This window comes from Mycteria americana, chromosome 5, assembly GCF_035582795.1.
Source record: "Mycteria americana isolate JAX WOST 10 ecotype Jacksonville Zoo and Gardens chromosome 5, USCA_MyAme_1.0, whole genome shotgun sequence".
Lineage (NCBI taxonomy): Eukaryota > Metazoa > Chordata > Aves > Ciconiiformes > Ciconiidae > Mycteria > Mycteria americana.
The window spans coordinates 55725132-55739352 of NC_134369.1; the positions used below are offsets into that span (position 1 = coordinate 55725132).

The following is a 14221-nucleotide window of genomic DNA, read 5'->3' on the forward strand; positions in this document are numbered from 1 at the left end:
ATTACAGGTAACAAAAACTAACCCACAGTAAAGATAGTGACATACTTGTTTACTGAAATAAAGAAAAAAAAAACCCACCCCAAAAACCATAAACACCAGTTCTTTTGAAGAACATGCAAGTTATTCTCCATGATTAGCAGTGCATTTAAGAAAAGGCTAAGTAGTTTGCTTTCATTTCTCTTTTTGCTATTTTGATCAAGATGTAAAACTCATCTCATCTATCAAAACTTTTGAGACGATGCATGCTTATCCCCAATTGGAAAGTGTAACCCCTATTTCCATTCTTACTGTCAACTCACCTCCTTCATAATACCTGATAGTAGGTGCAAGTCAATACCACAAAAATATCTCAGAATGATAGCTGGGAAAAAATAATGGAAATTTCAGCATTTAGATGTCAGAGCCATGATTAGTGTGCTTCTTCATAAAAAAGGTACACAATATTACCCAAAGTATCAAACTATTTTTTAAGTCAAAATGTGGAAGGAGAGGAGGAGACCCTGCGCTGCTGGTGATATGTGGGTCTCATTTATGACCGACTGCAGAGCCCCAGAGACAGAGGTGGCCGGGGAAGCTGCACGTCCAGCACTACCGGGCAGAGCACGGCAGGCAGGGCCTGGCTGGGCAGGACCCCAGCTCAGCTTTCTGACCAGATCCCACCACACCCCTGGCCCAGTTCAAGATGTGGCCATCCACAGCAGAGACCAACCCGCTCACCCTGCTACTGGGCTTGCAAACATTTGGGACTTGTAGAGGGGACATCCTAACATTGAGAAGACTTCAATGCTGACAATGTTTCAGGAAGAATTTGTGGAAGTTCAGTATGTAACCATTTTCAACCCTCCACATAAATACCATAATACAGTATTTTATAATTCTGTATTAAATGTAATATTGAAGCATTTCCTACACCATCTCTTCTCCCAAACTCCATTAAATACATTGTATTTTTAAACTAATAGGATTATCTGAAATCTCTAGGCCTCAAAACAACCATGATCTATTTAAAATCAGACAAATTAAGATGGATTTGCGTGGTTCGAAACATCCTACCCTTACATGGATAATATGCAGCAAATGGCAGTTATTCCAAGAAAATAAAAACAACTTATTACTAACTTCGCAGTTATGTCTTAGCCCTGAAATGCATTTAGGCTCTGTCTCATTCCAGATGCTTAATGAACAATAGACAGGCTGTTAGTGATGGGAAAAACCCCAACACTCTCACATTTATAGAAAAATTGTGATTGCAATGAATGTTTTAAATACAAGATTCTCTCTCTCAAGCTGTAAAATCACTGACAAAGGCAGCATATCTAAAGATACATTCCTGAACAACACTACCAGAATCCATGGAAATGCACAGTCTGAGAGCAGAGTTCATATATTTTAGAAGTCACAAAGCACCAACACTGAATGCTAGAATTACACAAGCTTAAACGTTTTCTGTTTTTTGTTTTTTTTTTTTTTTTTTTTTTTTTTTCCTAACTTGCAAAAATCCCCAAAAATGTGTCTGTGAAGTGAACACCATGCAAATGCATAATTCTTTGCCATATCTGGCCTCTTCATACAGATAACTATCAAAACCCATTTGGATGTATCTTAGAAGTTGTGAAGATCACAACTGTTTTCCAAGAAAACAAAACTGCAAACGATAGTTTATGGGGTAATTGTAGAATCTAGCTATTTTCTCCATGCACAGAAATTATTAAATGTGCAATATATAAACTATGCATATACCAAACACTAAATATATTCATTTATGCTTTTGCAAGATCTAAGTAGATGCTCCTAGGATTTAATACCTTTCAAAGTTCATGAAGACAAAATTAAGTCAGGCCATCTACTCACTCAAACATTTATGACTTTAAAAACAAGAAAACCCACAGACGAAGTAGGACCACAAAAAAGACACTATTTACATTTGTGATTCAACTTTCAAAGCAGCCCTCCTCCTCCCAAAAGGCACTTAAAAAAGCATTCTTCAAAAGCAGGCCTCTCAAGTGTAATTAACTTTCAGTTATCAGATACTTCATGTCTGTGATTACAGATAAATGACAAAAAACATCCCTTTCTCAAAAAAAATCCAAGAAACTCAATGACACCTAAGCTAGAAAAAGAGTATACTTTCCATCCTATTTTCCACCTTCATATTCATTTTAGGCAGAAATAATATTTCAGCCGAGAAAGTGAAATTTTCATAGAATGTTACCAGCAAACAGAGAATTACAGCTTCAAACATACATTCCTTCCTGCTACCACACCAGAAGATTTCATAGTTTAAAATGTTTCAGTCTCTTTATCTCAGAGTGCCTTCCCACACATGCCTTCATTCGCTATCAATAAGCTATTTCTACTTGAGACAACATGTTGAAACAGTAGCGGGATCCACCTGATCACATTTGGAGTTTCTGTACACACTGAAAATCATTTTCTACAATGAAAAAGTTAATCTCAGAAATCATTAGCATGCACCACTTGCAAACTTCTTTCACCAAGTCATTTCCCCTAGAAAGTGGCATCCTTTTACACTTTATTGCAAAGTAAATTTTGCTGAAAGTAAATCTCCACAGTTATTCCTGAGCCAACTACTGCAAAACAGCAGACCAGCAGGAGACGTTCCAATCCTAATACATTTGGGCAAAACTACCAACATGCACTGACACAATTCTTCCTCTAAAACAACTACAGACAATTACATTTACATCCACAGGGTTCTGTTAAGAATATGCAACTACCTGCAAAACCACTTTCAAAATTAAAAACAGCCTATGGCTATATATAAATCCAGTAAAATATACAGATGTAGCTAAATGCCTACAATTTTTTAGTTACTGAAAAGGGGGATAGGGATTATCAGTAATATGATTTCTGTATTTTAAAAAGCTGATTTACTAGTACAGTAATACCATGTGATCACTGCTCTACTAGGCACATAAATTATTTTAACATATATCCAATTTTCCCCATCCACTCTCCATTTTCCTGAAAATAAAAGACTCTGAAGTCTAAATGCACATACTCAAAAGTCATCCTAACAATATTCTGTATTCTGGAAGATAAAAACACCACAGGATCTTGCTGGCAAAAAGAATACGCCAATGAGAAAGGGGGAAGAGAATGGGAGGAAACAGTGTTTGCTCACTCTATGGCGCAGTTTTGCAAGTTTTTGTTTTTTAAGAACTAGTTAATAATACAAAGGGAAAGAACTGGTGGCCTCCAGTGTGAACATTAGTATATATTTTTAAAATTGCAAAAGAGCGTCATATAAAGTAAGAAACACCACTTACCTGTCCCACCCCCACTCTCAAAACTTGGCGAACTCCATGTTTCAGCAAGGTTTCTTGGTGGCTATGACATCTCAAGACTAGAACAGGCTGGAGCCCAAGCAGTAAGAGCATATTAGGAGGGGCTGAAATTGGAAAAAAATATTATATACCTCTTTCGTATCTTACATATGGCGAATCATAAAACCTGTAATTGAGTAAGTTTCCACAGCAGTTAATTCTGTAGACTGGAAATACTGGTATCGTGGGTTTACTATCCATCATGACCAACAGTATCTAGTTTAATGAGGTCTTGATGTGGTTACTTAAAATGACAGATCTTAGACAATTAAATCACAAATAAACTAACCTCCATTTCTCAGAAAAGCCCATCAGTGTAAGCATTTTTATAAAGATTATGGGAAAGCTAACCTGAATGAAGGAGGGAGGAATACAGTTCATAACCCTAAGTGCCAAAGATGATCCGTTCTCTATTTTTGGTTTTACCACAGAACAGGCAGAAATTATTTATCTACCAAAGAAAGCAAACTCATGGAAGCAGCTATCTTCTGTGACTACAGAATTTATATTTTTTTTTTTTTTTTTTCTTAAAAAGATGTCCAAAATCTCTCCTAATAAAGCCGGAATTCCTAAGAATCAGCATATTCCTATTTACAGAATTCACTAGTTATAATGGAAAAACTGACCTTAAATATCAGTGACCTTTAATGACCTTAGATGTCCTATCTTGCCACCAAATACCTTAAATAAGACACAGTGGTAATTTTGCATAAAGTCACCTGGCCTGTCTAAAAGCATAAGGCACAATCTGCACAGAGTCTTGTACAAATTTCTAGTTAGTCTTCTGTAGCTAAGGTATGGCTGAGCTAATCTGAGATGAGGGTATTGCAAAGTGTCACTTTAGTTAATATACAGCCTGGCACAAAAAGGGCTCTTTAGACCTCATCTTTTTTTCATGGTGGAGGTAACAGGTTTTTTTTCTCCTTTCCTTCACAGTCAGTGAGAGAGAAAAGAACAGAATATAAAACAACTCAGTTGTACACGCAATAGTTGCAGTATGTCACAGGAGCTGCTCAGAGAGTTTACTTTTAGTCTGAGAAAGAAAATTTCCTAAAAAGATAGCTCTTTTGTCACACCCTCAATGGTCCAGGAGAGACAACCTAAAGTCAACAGCAGAAGCATAACAACCTGTGTTAACACATCAACTAAGAACTTGAGACTCATCCGTGGCTCCCAATAAACTACCATGAAGCATCCCAGAAACTCGTCAATTAATAATGACTTATAAAAGAAACAGCTTCTTAAGTACACACATAAGGTTAGTGAGCACCAGGATCTCTTAAGTTCTGAAATAATGCATGCCAGGAACTCAATTACAGACAACTTTATCTTCCATGAAATAACACCCCACTCCCCCCACCCCACTTAAAATTAGTTATACAAGTGAAATCAACAAAAGCAGTCTTCTAATTTTGTTCTTAGAACATTATTTATTCCACTTAAAGAAATGAGAAGGAACAGTATCATACATTTTATACATGGACTGTGGGAATGGGGGGGTGGAGAAAGGGAAGGGGATAATGACACTTTAGGGGGTAGAGATTACAGAAACTGCAATCTGACATATTGCTCTATAAATAAGTGAATAAATAAATGCCAGGTAAGTAGCTTTAAATGTTGGCTTAGAGCTACACTGTGAGAACTTGAAAAAAATCAATCAGTGAAGCCTTTTAATCTCTTAGAAATGCAACGGGCATATAATTTGTGATAGCCTCTTTTAATTCCCTCAAAACCAAGAATTGATCATCAATGTCAAATAATTCCCAGCATTCTTATTTATAAACTCAGGGAGCTCCCCCTCAGTGCTATAGAGCTGTACTGCAAAAGGACTAGGAAATGCAGCATAGCACAGGATATATTTTCTTCCTTGTGTGCTACCACACTTGGCTCCTCAAAGCTGTAGAAAGCACTTGAACAATTTGAAATATTTATCAAACTTTGAAAGTTATGCAATGCTAATTCTTCTGGCTCCACCGCACACGGAGTATATTGTATTCTCAACCACAGACAACAGCAACAGAAGTGAAGATAAGGTTCAGAAACCTGTGGTCACACAACAAATCAAAATCAGATCTGAGCCTCTATTTCAACTGTAAATGGCAACTAACAAGTTTCGCAACCACACTAAACCTTGATATTCTAACCCGAGCTTACCCTACATCTATTAACCTAACGCAGGTTGTAAGAGACAGAAAAAAGGAAACTAATCAGCCACTAGTCCTCAATTAAGTTACCTCAGGATTTCTGGCAAACGTGCCCTTCATGATTTTGCAGGATCAGGTCCCCTTTCTCCTTGCCCAGTTTCCTTTTCAAATTTCAAGATCCCTCTCAGAATCAGCCACTGACACCAAGACTCCTGTATAATTCTTCCCCTCCTCCTCCTCAAACCCAAATGTATCATCCTCAGGACTTTGCTTTTAGCAATCCTTGCAAAGAGGTCAAGATATTTTAGAAACGCTAGTCATACTGGATACTCAAGTTGAGACGCCTTAACTGAATCTTTTTCAGCACTCTCTCAAAGTCAGGCTTGTAAACTTTCTCAAACTGACCACTCCAAAATGATTAAGCTCTGACTGTTTCAGATACACATTTGTGACTTTGTTTATCAAGGACACACATACAGACACAAAGAGTTTGGTTCAGTTGGGCATAAGGTGGGGTCTAGTACTACTGAAGATGCCCCAGGTGTTCCACCAGGCTGCTCCAATAAGCGACAGTCTGTCTCCAATAAGTGAGGCACATGCCTCAGCTGCCAGGCCTGGGTGACATCTTGCACATCTAGCTGCTTATCAAATACTCCATGTGTAGACATGACAGATTAAAGCTCCAAGAGAGTGGATTAAATAATATCAGTATTCTGATCAACTGAGTGTGGTGGATGAAGAGTCAGAAGGCCTAGTTTTGACAATGATTTGCCATGTGAGCTTGCAAATGGAATTTTCACCCTCCTTTGCTGTATTTTCCACAGAATTAAACAGGGTGCATTCTGAGATTCAACTGAAGATAAATATGATTAAGTTAATCAGTAGCATCTAGCACTTTGTCCATTTCTCCAGATCAGACGGCCCCTACAAAGACAGTGGCTATTCATTTATTAGGTGTTAGGAGAATTAAGATAACCATAATTCACAAACCAAAATACATGTGCTGTAACACTTTGCTGAGTTAGTTGAAAGCTTTAGGAAGCTCCCATTATAGAGATGTGCCACCTATTCCTACACAGTTCAGGAAGTTCATGGGCTGGTGCAGAATACTTAAGACATGTAGGTAAGATATCTAAAGCATATATAATCTCTTTACATTTGCAGTAAGACATACATCATGAAAAACTGGTAATTGCAAGCAGTATTATTTAGGGACTTGTAAGACAAACTAAGAAAACATTCAAGCACCTAAGGCAATGTTATGTTCTGAACCTGTACTTTCCAAACAACTAATTTAATTTACTTCAAAATTAGAAATAGTTATATCCTGGTATGAGATTATACTTGTGAAATTTAGGTGAAGTAATTAGACTTTTATCAACCCTTCAAAATGCAAACACTACTATTCATTCTGAACAGCCTCATTCAGGATTCTACATATGTTTGCTCCATTTAAATCAGTTACAGAGAATCTAGTCCAAAATCTGAAATTGAAGAACATCTATTTAACAGCTCAGTACTCAAATCCATGCCTTTTATGTCATACTTCAAAACGACTTTCAGAATCACAGAAGTGAGGGTTCCACTGAAGCACCTCAGCCTTTCCAAGAAAAATTATCCAACTTTCTCTACCCATGCGCAAATAAAGAGACTGTGAAATTCTGAAACTTACCTGTAACATACCAACTATTTCCACTTTATTAAAAAAGATGAAAGAATGAAGTGTTGATAGCATATTTTCCTCAAAAACTGAGGGAGTGGGTAGGACCATATCTTGAATATACTGTACTCTGTATGTCTGATGTATTTTTTGCTTCAGCTCTGGATCAGATATAGGAATCACCTCCTTAAATTTTGCCGTTTTAGTCAGAAATTCCCTGTGTTTCCGTGACTGTGATAAAGACGGATCATATTCTAGGCATCCAATTACGTCCATTATACATTCCTCAGAAAACATGACTTCAAAAAGTGCAGTTCTGTTCAAAAGGAAAATTCCCTTGATAATTTCATATAAGTGGTGTAGTCCTTCAATGTTCTCCAAGTCTTCGCACACATGAAAAATTTCTAAGAGCTTCTTAATATAGCCCTCATTTTCCAGTGCTAGTGCGAGTTTTTCACGACGTAATGGTGAAGGCAGTGAAGATGCCACAAGTTCTGCAATTTCTTCTAGTCGACTTAATTCACAAGATGGCAATTCTAGACCTGGTGATGACATATCATCAAAACGTTCTTCTTCAGATTCATCGACAAGGTCCTGAGTAATATCGACAGAAGGATCTTTGCCTTGAACCTACAAAATAAGATGTGTTCAAAAAAGTGGAGTTTAATGTCTACTGCTACTTGAACGCTTTTTAAAAAATACCATTTCAAATGTCACACACTTTTTCTTTGTATGGCCTAAATAGAAGTGCAAACGTAAGTTTGACGTTGAGTACAGCTGGTTTGGAAAATAAGAGATAATGAAAAGATTTCTTCAAACAGAAGGCTTTACAAAACTATTTCTACGTTAGATATTTAACTCTATTTATTTTCTATAAAAAGGAAGAATAAAGAAAAAACCTACATTTTCTGAGTACTTCAAATAAAAGAGGAAATTCATAATTACTAGTACGGACAACAACTTTTTAATAGACTACTGAACTAAGGTATTTGTTTGTAGTCTTTATTCTCTGCAGACAGATTTTCAAATGCAAACCATATTACACTATTGCAGTGACAGCTTTAAACATTTATCTATAGGCTACTTAACTGCTCTTGATGCCTTTCAAAGCTTCTGCTACCTCAAACAGAAGAGAGGGGCCAGGCTTGTTAATTTAATTGTTCTTTTCAGTTCTGGGGAGCTGCAAGTCAAAATCTGTTACCGTGCACTTTCTAAATACTCAAGAGAGGCACAGAATCCCCTTTTAAGAACAGAAAACCCCAAACCAACGTTAACGAAACAGTAGTGGAAATCTGGAGCTGTCAGAAAAACAAGGCACAGGACCTGCAAAGCTCTCTCTAGAGATACAACGAGGAAACTGCAGAAAGTACGAATTAGTGGAAAAAAAAAAAAAAAGAGACAGATGCTTGGGCACCAGACTGTTTCACCTTTAATGACACTTAATTGTAGTATCTGCTTGGAGCCTGATGTGTCAAATCCAGAAAGGCACTGCTGTGTAGAACGGTAGAAGGTACTGTTCTTTTTAGTCTTGAAAATCAGCAAAAAAAAATGTGGGAGAAATAATTCTTCATGGATAACAGCAAGCCTATACTTAAAATCCAGAATGCTGTTAAAACCCACGTACTGTTCTGCTTATACATCAGCAACCACTTCCAGTATAAGTGGTACCGAAGTTTTCCTTTTAGAAGAAGCTTTAATGACTGAGGAAGCTTAAGATCTTTAAAGTACACTAGACACAAATACAATAGCATGGCCTCAAAACAGGATGTAAAGACACTGGTTTCTTACAAAAATATTAGATCTTTACATGAGGCTGAGGAAGCTGGGCTTCTTATCTGGGTGTTTCCTGAGAACACAATTTCCCCTTTTCCCCATTTTGTTTCTGTCCCCAGCTTTTGGTCTTTTGACTGCTAAGGTTCCTGGAAATGTTTTTCTACTTATTTACATAAGTGATAAACTGTTGAAAAGACTAATTCCTAAAAAAAATGAATGATCTATACACATGCAATTACGAAACCAGATTCTTTTGCTTTATTTCTGAAATCAGTGAGAACAAACTCCAAAAAGACAGAGTGGAGAGAGCTAGACGTTTGTTAAGAACAGAAAGAGAGAGCGCATAAAGAGAGAATTAGACAAATTTAGAGAAACCCCACCTAATGTAGCTTAGAAATTAAGAAAAGTTGTAATGCTTGGAATGGAAGAAAAAACCTAAACAAGAACTGACAAATTGAACTAAAATCAGTGAATATATTGACTACACTCTTTTGGGTATTGGTCAATAGTTAATACCTGACCAAATGTTATTCAGAAACAATACTGATTCAGTGACTATAAAGTCATCCAGTCGTAGTGGTAAAACCTAATGAGTTAATTAGCACATATTAACATATATACATGCTATATATAAATTGTTTGATTTCTTTAAACTGTAAAAATTATAGCTTTGAGGTGATAATACAGGGATAGAGCTATCTCCTACTTCAACTATCAGATCAACCTTTCATACCCTGACAGTCAACAGAAGCACACTGTCACATTTACATGGAAAAAAGTTCTGTTGAGGAATTCAATATTCCCCTTACCTGAAACAGAAGAGTGAGATGAGAGAAAGAGAAGAATGAGAAATGTAGAAAGAGAAATGTGAATAAGACATGGTTAAATCCATGAGAAATACATTCTAAAATTCACTAAGAGCTCACATACATTTTTCTCTCTACAATAAAGCTTTGGACAGGTAACCTTTACCATTCTGGCCAACCTGGAAAAAGTTAATTATGAAATTAATTGTTATGAAACTTTTTAAGCACTCATTTTGAACTAAACTTCCTTGGGCAATAACAGAGTTAAAAAGTTTGGTTAAGCAAAAGGACCTGAAAATGCTCTAAAAAACCTCCAAACATAGTTTAAGTTCATATAAAATTTCTGGAGGAAGGAGAAAGTTTTCAAACTCAAAAATGCAAAATTTGGGGGAGGTGACTAAGACGATAGTTTTTACTTTCTATCTACTGTGTTCAGATTCACCTCTTAGAACAGTCTAAAAATTTTGAACACAAACATTAAGATGATTTAGGTTGTCTCAATGTTGTATTTATCTAACTTACCTGACATATTTTTTCCCATATTTCATCACATCCTGCTTTTTCTTGAAAGCTAAGTGCCAAATCATAATTTTCAGCTTCAGACCACACAATCAAGGTATCCTTTAAAGAGAGGAAGAGTATTTTCAGGCAATGTATTTCAGATTTTGCAAACCTGAATAGCGTTTAAAGAGTAAAATTTTAAAATAAAAACAGCTTGACACCTAATTATGACAGGACAGTATTACAATACAAATGTAATCATCATACTTTGTGAGATTTTTATATGTTCTGAGATTCTTAGGATTAAAAACATTTCTGTATAAATTGGAACAAGGAAGTTCCAGAAAGATACTGAAAGTTTTAGTTCTTAAGTACGTGACCACAATATTGTAAATCTCAAAAAGGTTGATCTAGAATATGTACTTCTACCTCAATGCATCCTCTGATAAAATAGGGTAACGAAAGCAACAGGTTTTTTGTTGTTTGTTTTTTTTTTTTTTAAATCTGTTTCAATTGGACCACATAAAACTGCACATCTTTTGTAGGATCAAAGTTACAATCACTTTTTTTCATTTTTAGAGGCCCCAGAAGACACTGTGCGAATACACAGAACAGCTGCCTAAAAAGCAGCCCCAAGATGCCTACAAACTTTAAACAAGAACAGAAACTTGAATATGCACACAGTTAACTGCCTAAGAGTATGCATACCTATTACACTGAACCACGCACACCATTTTTACTCATTCCAAACTACAATTCTGAAAGGATGTTTTGTCCTAGATTTCTAGAATTTAGCTGAAACCGTGCTTAGCTATGTTTACTACCCAGACACTTAAGCTCTCATCCACTTACTAGAATAGTTCAAGAGTTTATCAGAGCCCTCATATTGCATGCAAAAACACTATATGGAAGTGGAAGCTGATGCTACAAACAGCAATATCACACACTGATAAGGTATTTGATGCAGTAGTTTACAGACAGTCTGCTAAATAACTGTTAGAATAAAAAAAAAAACACGAAAAGAGAAGAAAATATAATCTGCATTATTTACATGTTGAATCAAGTTTTATTTCAGAAGTCTTTCATCTTCCTATAACAGCTAGCTGAAATATAGCCATATTAAATACATATAGCTCCATGAAACTGTATTATTTCAGTTAAGTGCTAAAACATGCATTTACTCACTAGACAAGAGACATGAGAATATTTCAATGAGAACCATAAAATACAGTATTTTTGCTTCATTAAGTATAGATTTTACTTATAGTGATTATTCCTAAAGGAATTAATTTTAAATATTTGCAAAAGCACTATAAGTTGCCAGACATTTATAAAGTTTAAGACAGTTTATTAATTAGGCTTAATTTATTTCAAATATTGAAATTAACACCGAGGACAAAGAGAAATCTTACATTTAGATTTTGATACACACTTACTTGAAAACTCCTTAAACTAAACTATAATCTAAATAGCATGATCAGCCAGCTCCATTAGGATTCAGTCAAGCAAGACAATATAATCAATTTGCCATTACCAGAGCAGCTATACTGCTTCAGAGGCACTAATGGCTTTACCTTGCAAATGGCAAATAGTTTACCTTTTCCTTTTCCAAAGGGTTGAGGAAGAGGTGGTACACAGAAGAAAGGGATTTAGGAAGACCACCTCCAAAATACAAAAGGAAGAAGAAAGTCACAATTAATAGTTTATTCTCTACAAGACAGGTCACGGTGCAAATACTCTGGTAATAACAGATTGACAGCACCTAGTACTGCTGACTCCTATAGAGTAAGAAAAATAACAGTTTACAAAAATTTAGAAAGGGAAGGTCCAAAAGAAAAAAAAATTTTTTTTTTACCTTTTTTAAAAAACAGTAGGTACCTTACTGCAGTATTCATTGTATGTATCGGGTTCAAAATCTAATATATTAATCTCTGCAATTAGTATTTATATTGCAGTAATTTTCAAGGCCACTGTCTCATCATCTTCCTACTGAGTAGCACTTATTTCATTTAAAAAAAAACCAAAACCTTAACACTAAATCTTAAGTAGACCCTAGCAGAACTTGCAACATCCCTATCTAATTACATTTCTACTTAAGTGAAAGCGGTTAGATTTCTAAGCAAGCCATTTCTAAAACAAGATCAAAACATATTTTCTTCTCTATAAAGAACATGACTAACAAATAGGGAAATGACTAAAAGAACACAAATAAGGATAGCGTTATTTACATTAACCGTGATAAGTTGAATAAACAAAAGTTCTAAGTCTCTGAATAAAATCCAGCACTGGACCAAGACAGGTAGGCCTGTCTGTCTGCCTTTTTCCTCTGGGGAGAGGAAGGATGGAGGTAGGAAGGCAGGCACAGGAAAAATGAAAGGGAAGACACAAAGGTAAAGCTGCCTTTGGAAACTATAGTCACAGATGTACAGAAGTATATTTGGCCATAGTATAGCAATTGTTCTTGTTAAACAAGATCATCTACTATCATACATGGAAGTTCAGACAGTATTTTTTCACCTCTACACATTCTTTTTTTTTTTTAATTGTTTCTTCTTTGGAAAGCAAAACAAAAAAGTGCTGAAAGAAATTATCTGAGCAGCAGACCAATAATCTTCAAGTTTGGTTTATTAATATTAGAAAAGTATTTTCCAATTGCCAACAATAACAATTTCAAACAATTAGTTATCTGTTGTCTTATGACACAAGGATTTCATATTATAGATTAATATCAGTGTCTCAACAGAATCTATCAATTGCTACTCTCCAGATCTTAGTAAGACAGTATTTGCTTGTACATCCTTTCTTGCCTCAAAGGGTTTTTAAAAAGAGAACATGAAACAAAGTGAGAAAAGCACTTCACTCTGTTGCATAATATACAGTTCAGTCAAAGTTTAAATTCACTGTTAAATGCAGACAGTTATTAATGTAATTCCATTTTCTTAATCCTACAAAGCTTATAATCATCAAAAAGAGCAGTACAAGACTTACACATGTAAGGAGAAGTGACTGAAGGAAATTCGAGATGTAGTTGAAGATAAAAATACATGAATAAATGTCTAGTTTCTGCTTGTTTTATTTAAAAGAATCTTTCTATGTGTTTGATCTGAAATCTCCTCAGTGTAATTTGAATCCATGAACTAGTCTGGATCTCTCAGCTACGGAATAGGACTACCTGTGGTTCCAAATGCCAAACATTACTTCTTGCAACTCCAAAAAGCAACTGAAATTTCTTAAGACTACCTCCTCCATTCCAAGAGAAAACAGGGGTGTGAATAAATATGCTTGGTAATAGTAGCTATTGGTCACAGAGGTAAGGAGATGAGTCTTGCACATTACCCCTCTATGAGCATAAAATCTTCAATCTTATATGATTCATAAAAGCAGTTCTGGCTCAGTTTGATCAAAAACAGATCCTTTTTTTGCATTACATACAAAATGTTAGCCTCTAGACAAGGAAATAGATGGGATGACTAAAACATCTAAAATTTGTTCTTTTCTAGCTTTTCATTAAACACAATTAAAATGTGAAACTGCAGTATTAAATCATAGCTACACTGTATGAACTGAGTCATAAACATGGACAAGTGTTTTATCATTGAAAGCTTTTATACTGAATGCTCTGCAAGAATCCTAGCATTCCAGCTCCTCACATTTTTCAAGATGCATTAGAGTTCTTGGCAAGATCTTTTTTAAATAGGATGATAATCAGCAAACTACTTATGTAGAGTTCACGATCTTATTCCGAGTTTGAAAAATCATTTGCTGCTTCATAAAAAAATATTTTGACAACAGTGCCAGTTGGATGTGTCATCACTACCTTAGCCCATACAAAATTTGCTGTCTCCCTAAGACAGTTTATATAAATTTGTCTTCTTTCATATTATTGTTCATTATGACTGCTCAGATATAATCAGGAATCCTTCATTTTAAGCAAAAATTCTGAGCATGGCCTCTTTTTAGAAGACCTATGTATTTAACGTTCCCACAAAG

General features: G+C 35.6%; 1 protein-coding gene across 3 annotated transcripts in view; it reads right to left on the bottom strand.

The window, feature by feature from the left end:
• Positions 1–14221, bottom strand: part of PPP4R3A (protein phosphatase 4 regulatory subunit 3A) — a 46205-nt gene that overhangs the window by 16495 nt on the left and 15489 nt on the right. For 2 of the 3 annotated variants that reach the window (XM_075503447.1, XM_075503448.1), the window contains 2 exons: positions 10253–10351; positions 7164–7781 (listed from right to left, as the gene is read on the bottom strand). The exons of the other annotated variant lie outside the window; for it this stretch is intronic. In XM_075503447.1, coding sequence (XP_075359562.1) covers positions 7164–7781; positions 10253–10351 — 717 coding nt within the window. The remainder of the gene's footprint in view (positions 1–7163; positions 7782–10252; positions 10352–14221) is intronic. 3 annotated transcript variants of the gene reach the window in all.